Source organism: Lathyrus oleraceus, chromosome 5 (genome assembly GCF_024323335.1).
Source record: "Lathyrus oleraceus cultivar Zhongwan6 chromosome 5, CAAS_Psat_ZW6_1.0, whole genome shotgun sequence".
Classification (NCBI taxonomy): Eukaryota; Viridiplantae; Streptophyta; class Magnoliopsida; order Fabales; family Fabaceae; genus Lathyrus; species Lathyrus oleraceus.
The window spans coordinates 195020010-195026053 of record NC_066583.1 but is presented as its reverse complement, the minus strand read 5'-3'; the positions used below and the strand labels follow the sequence as shown (position 1 = coordinate 195026053).

Sequence of the window (6044 nt, the reverse complement as noted above, 5' to 3'; positions counted from 1 at the left end):
AATGGGTATTATGATATATGAGAGAGAGACAAGTGAGAGAGATGTTCGAGTTTTTTTTAGAGAGACAGTTGTTATATAGTGAAGAGAGAGATAATTTCTCTTGTATATAATATGTAAAATCTTTCACCATAGTTGGTAATAAGAATCGTGATGATATACAAAGACAAACTCATTTTGTAACGAAAAAATATAAAATTATTGGTGCTGAGATTCGAACCCTTACTCTCCAAGTACATTTCACCACGGTTGTTAACTATGATCGTAGTCAAATGTCCTTTAGTAAATAGAAAAAAAAACGCCCAAAAAAGAGTTACTACCATGTTTAACAGGAAGTCTGTTGTAGTATAGTGTTACGAAATGTCTATTTTGTAGTAGTGATATGCACACTTCATAAGAGAGGGGTGAGAAAGTAATACTTATCCTTGAAGTTATGGAAGCTATCAATGTACACTTAAGAAAATTTGCGACCTTACTTTAAGAAGATCAACCTTTTATGATTACCATGATTAGTAGACTTCATCCACACATGAAACAAATGAAAGAACTGGACCAACATAGACAAGTTATTCTTGTACTCTCACGAGTACTGAAAAACATCATGTATGCCCAACTTATGGGATGCCGTTGTGAATGGACAATTCATAGATGATTTATAACTTCAACTTCAAAATTATTAAAAGGAAAAGTGACCCTTCATCCAGGAGAAAAAACACTCATACATGGTAATTCCCAACATCATTTTGGATAACATCATCTGCCAGTTTGATGATGGTCTCATATTTTGTGTGCAAGTTCCATTTTATTTATGATTGATTAGAATAATAATATTCATAGGACCTCTTTATTTACTCAGAGATAACTATTAGTATCAGGAGGCAGTTCTAGAGTTAGTGGTGACACCTTATTCACCATGACTTATTTATTGTTCAAATAAAAGTGGCTATTATAAGTCATACATATTGATCTCTCATCGAAACACAATCTCATTTTATCCTTAGTAACATTACAATTGAATTATATTTCTCAACCTATAGAAACCTTATATGCTTATGGGTCATAAGATTTTCAACAACATTGGGGTTAGTCATTTTGACTTCCCTGAAATGAAAACCTAATTTTACTTGCCTCAATTCAATAGGAGTAGGATAAGGCTCTTTATCCCTAGGATTTACCACCCACTTATTCAATGTTAGAACTAACATCACTAAATTCTACGTCACTAAGATCTACAAGAGTGATACCTAAATCCAGGTTTTCTAGATTCGACATATTCAAACACGATTAAAACTCTAAAATGAACAAAGGAAGAAAGAGATTACCTTGTGTTTTAATGCAGGTTCCCAAAAAACGCAAGAGGAAATGTAAGATAATTAGAGCAAAAAATCCAAATTCTAGAAGCCTTAGTAACACAAAAGTGCCTAACCAAGAAGGTTCTCTCCGATTTCACTTGAGAAACATAGAAGAAGTGGAAAAAATAAAATAGAATCTAAAGTTCCTCTTTTATAGGAAAAATGAATATCCACATCAACGATCATGATTTGCTAGAAGGCCAAAGCCCACATCCAACAATTTAGATGTGTTCCGTCCGACCTCAAGTTTGCGGACCACTACATCTATGAGGTATTATCCGCTTTGAGTGTGAGAATTCGCCAAATTCTTTCATTGAAAAGGCGTCTTATTGAATTAAGGAGTGTAGATGTTGCATATAAGCTTCCATTTGCCTCGATTTCCAAGAAATATAGGACTTTTAGGTGTACCAAAATGGTTTCCCCCAATAGAGGCTAAAGGTTTCGAACCATGAGCATGTGCATCCACCCTTCCCTCAAGCGCCAAATTTTCCGGTCGCCCTAAATTCCACTGACCACAACGCCTATAATGTATTGTTCATTTTGGATCGGGGAATCCGTCACAATATTGTCATTTGGAAAAGAAGGCTCAGTGGATTGAGGAGTGTGAGTGTTGTATATAAACTACCATTGGACTTAATTCTCAAGTAATGTGAGACTTTAAGGTATACTTAACACAAATTCTTGGAATAATAAGATTACTTGAGTGCACTAAAGCTGACTTAGGTGTGTCACTTTTCTACACTACATGTGTGAAGGCACATGGTGGACATCGTTGTAATAACATTCTATTTGCATAATGTGCATTTAATGTGCGTGCTCTCTTTACCAACTACCCCATAAACACCACAATAGAATACATTTTCACTAGTTCTCATTCTCAACAAATAAGTTCTTTTGATGGTTCAAGTTCCCGAGCCAACCCTAGTGGCTTCTACATAAACAATTATTGTTTCAAAGTTGATGATATCAAGTACTTGAGGGCAACTATTTCGATAGCCTCTTTGATTACTTGAGAACCATAACTACCGCATCGAAAATCTCATTACACAAGTCATTTTCAACCTAACATCCATTTTCGAACCAATAAAAAATAGGCAAAATTGATTTCGAAATCACACATTGTGAGTAAACGAAATTGCTTATGAGGAGAGATCATAAATATAAACATAAAGTGGTCATCTAAATTGTTTGACACTTTAATTATCGACAAAATCAGTGAATACTTCGCACTATAAATATAAAATAAAAATAAAAATCGTTGAAGGTTGTAAAGGTCTCTTCTTCTTTTTCTTTTATAATAATCTATGTGTAAGATTTATTAGAAGTTAAGTCAATCAAGTATCTCATAAGGGCGTCTCATTTATTAGTTAGCCCCACGGTTTTTTATTGCATGTCATTTTAATATTATTATGAACCAAACTATATGAACTGTTTTTAAAACATAAATAAATAAATAACAATAATATTAAAATACACGGTTCCTTGCAGGCTGGCGAATAATTAATATTCAATATCTTAGTCTCACTCAACTCTATAAATAGTAAAATCCATACATCATATTCTATAAGCAATATCACTATAGTTAATCATTTGTATACGTGAGATGATGAATTCAGGTCAATTATTGTGTGAACTTCAAGTTCAACCTCACGTGCCAAAGAATTTCATATGGCCAAAAGAGTATCTAGAGGATGCTCATGAAGAACTCCAAGCACCAGTGGTGGATCTTGAAGGGTTTATCAATGGTAACAATGAATCCACACAATATGCATCTAATCTCATAAATGAGGCTTGTTTGAACCATGGTTTTTTCCAAGTGATTAATCATGGTGTTGATCCACTTCTCATTGCTCAAGCTTATGATCAAATGGATACTATTTTTAAACTTCCAACTCATAGGAAAGTGAGTGCTTATAAAGTTCCTGGTTCAATGTGGGGATATTCTGGTGCTCATGCTCATCGTTTTTCCTCTAAACTTCCATGGAAGGAAACTTTCTCTTTCCCTTATCATGTCAATGACTTTGAGCCTGTTGTTGCTAACTACTTCAAATCTACCTTAGGGGGTGATTTTCAACAAGCTGGGTAAGACTATGATTGATCATATTTATAATGATTTTTTTTATAAGATTTTATATAAAACGTATAAGCTTTTGGCTTCATTTTTATTTTAGACCTCATGCTAAAAAAAATCAACAACTAAAATTTTATAATCGTGAAATGAATATTCTTTGCACGATCATCTGAATTATCCTTCACATATGTTAAAATTATACTCCCTCTATTTTATAATAGATATTTTTTTTTCAAATTATTTATCGATTTAAAATATCAAAGTGATATTTATTATTTATTTTTACTAACTTATCTTTATTTATTATATTTTTAATTATTTAACTACTCCACTACCTATTATTAATATATATTTTAATAAATAATAGCTAATTTATTATTGAAATCAACATAATTAATTTTTATATTTGAAAATTTAAAAATTTCAAAAAAAATATCTCTCTATGTGACACAAATGAAATAATAAACAAACTTCAATTAATCTAATACATACCCGGATCATCTTATATATTCATAGTAATTAATAACTCACATTTATATATATATATATATAATATATATATATTATATATATATATATATATATATATATATATATATATATAATATATATATATATATATATATATATAGGATGCGTTCTCTAAATTTTAGTTAAATTTCGTTTGTATCAACAATTCATGTTAAATCAATTTGTATAGATTTTATTCTTATTTTAATTTAATTTTTTATTAATGATAGTGAAATTGATATTCGAAATTAATCGATTAGAATAAGTAAGGAGAGTAAAAAAATAAACACAGCTGCAATAATTTAATGAAATAGATCACATAAATCTGATTGAGTGACGGCTTAATTAAATGAATTTTTATAAAGTTTTATTGCATATTTTTAATTAAATCCATAGAATATCTATAATTAAAAGTTAAAGATATATCCTAATTTCTTTTAAAAAGAACTTATATGATTATGCCGAAATTATGCTGATAATACATTTTCGAATTATAATTGATTATATATTTGATAGATACTGCACTGCAGTCTTAAAGAATTAATCTATTTAAATTAATGGGCTTGTCTTTTCATGGAATTAAAAAGCCAAACCGCTGATCGATAAACATCAGTAACTATGTAAAATATACATTAATTACAAATATTACTACTATTTATTTATTAACATAGTTAATTAACTAGTTGTAAATTATTGAATGAATTTTCCCAGGGTGATATTCGAGAAATACTGTAAGTCAATGAAAGAGTTGGGAATGAAGTTAACAGAGCTATTGGCGATAAGCTTAGGAGTGAATGATCGATTGCATTACAGGGAATTGTTTGAAGAAGGTTGTTCCATTATGAGATGCAACAATTATCCATGTTGCCCGCAACCTAGTCTTGTACTTGGGACAGGACCTCACTGTGATCCAACTTCTTTAACACTGCTTCATCAAGATCAAGTTGGAGGTCTTCAAGTTTTTGTTGATGATAAGTGGCACACGGTTCGACCCCTTCCCAACGCACTCGTTGTTAATATCGGAGATACATTTATGGTACGCAATTATCTAAAATTTTAACTAATATGTTTTAAATCTTTTGTGTTAGTTTTATGCGTGAGTGGTTAAATTTCACACAAAATTTGCGTTTGTTGGAGGCCAGGATCCTATGCTTTCAACATAGGTGAGGTCTCACCTGTCGACGTGTGCCTTTGTGTAGATAGATATTTGCTATTGAAACTTTCGCAGTGGAGCGGTCGCAGTCATTCGTGATTATTTCTTGTGTAAATATATAGTTTTCCAATTGAAGAAAAACTAGGTCCCACTACATATACCATCTAATGACACAACTAAATCAATATATGCCTAGATTATATAAGATATGACTAGATTAGACAAGATATCATGATATTAAAGTATGCATTGTTGTGATGTGTAGGCATTATCAAATGGAAGGTACAAGAGTTGCCTACATAGGGCTGTGGTTAATCAGCACAAGCAGAGAAGGTCCCTGGCTTTCTTTCTATGCCCCAAAGAAGATAAGGTGGTGAGACCCCCTCAAGATATTATTAGCACAGATGGGACCAAACTGTATCCTGATTTTACATGGTCACAATTGCTTCATTTCACTCAAAATTATTACAGAGCTGATGAATCCACACTCTCAAATTTCACCAACTGGTTGATATCTTCCAAACCACAAATTTAATCCTCAAATAGCTTGTGCTTATGTTACTTTATTTTTCTGTATAAGAGATTCATATACACAATCTCTCATTTAAATTCTCTCTCTTGTTTTACTACATTCCAAAACTTTTTACACTTTATTATGCCATTTAATTCCACTATTATTGAATATGTATTGCATTTTGCATTTACTTATTTAAGGTACTTTGTTTACTTATATATATTTTGAGATTAAAAAATTACATGTATTTATTTGATTGTTTTTTTTTCCTATTGATATATTTCAACAGTTTCCTTTTTAATGCTCAATTTTTTAAAAAGGTCTTGTATTTATTTTGTTATTCATAAAACTTTAATCTAATATTAACAAATATTTTGTCAATAAAAATTGTATATTAATAATGGGAAAGAGGTCAATAAGGAGAATGAGACGATAAATAGAAATGAG

The 6044-nt window shown here is 30.9% G+C and overlaps 1 protein-coding gene across 1 annotated transcript; it reads left to right on the top strand.

The window, feature by feature from the left end:
* Window positions 1–2888: 2888 nt before the first annotated feature.
* On the top strand, window positions 2889–5817 carry LOC127082735 (gibberellin 20 oxidase 2). Its single transcript, XM_051022967.1, has 3 exons — window positions 2889–3431; window positions 4642–4966; window positions 5349–5817. Exons 1-3 carry the CDS (start codon window positions 2953–2955, stop codon window positions 5616–5618), a joined length of 1074 nt encoding a protein of 357 aa, XP_050878924.1. The 5' UTR covers window positions 2889–2952; the 3' UTR covers window positions 5619–5817.
* Window positions 5818–6044: the final 227 nt, after the last annotated feature.

Coding starts and splice junctions, on each gene's coding strand:
- LOC127082735 (XM_051022967.1), top strand. CDS start 2,953: ATGATGAATTCAGGTCAATTATTGTGTGAACTTCAAGTTCAACCTCAC. Junction 3,432..4,641: donor GGTGATTTTCAACAAGCTGG/GTAAGACTATGA, acceptor GAATTTTCCCAG/GGTGATATTCGAGAAATACT. Junction 4,967..5,348: donor ATATCGGAGATACATTTATG/GTACGCAATTAT, acceptor TGTGATGTGTAG/GCATTATCAAATGGAAGGTA.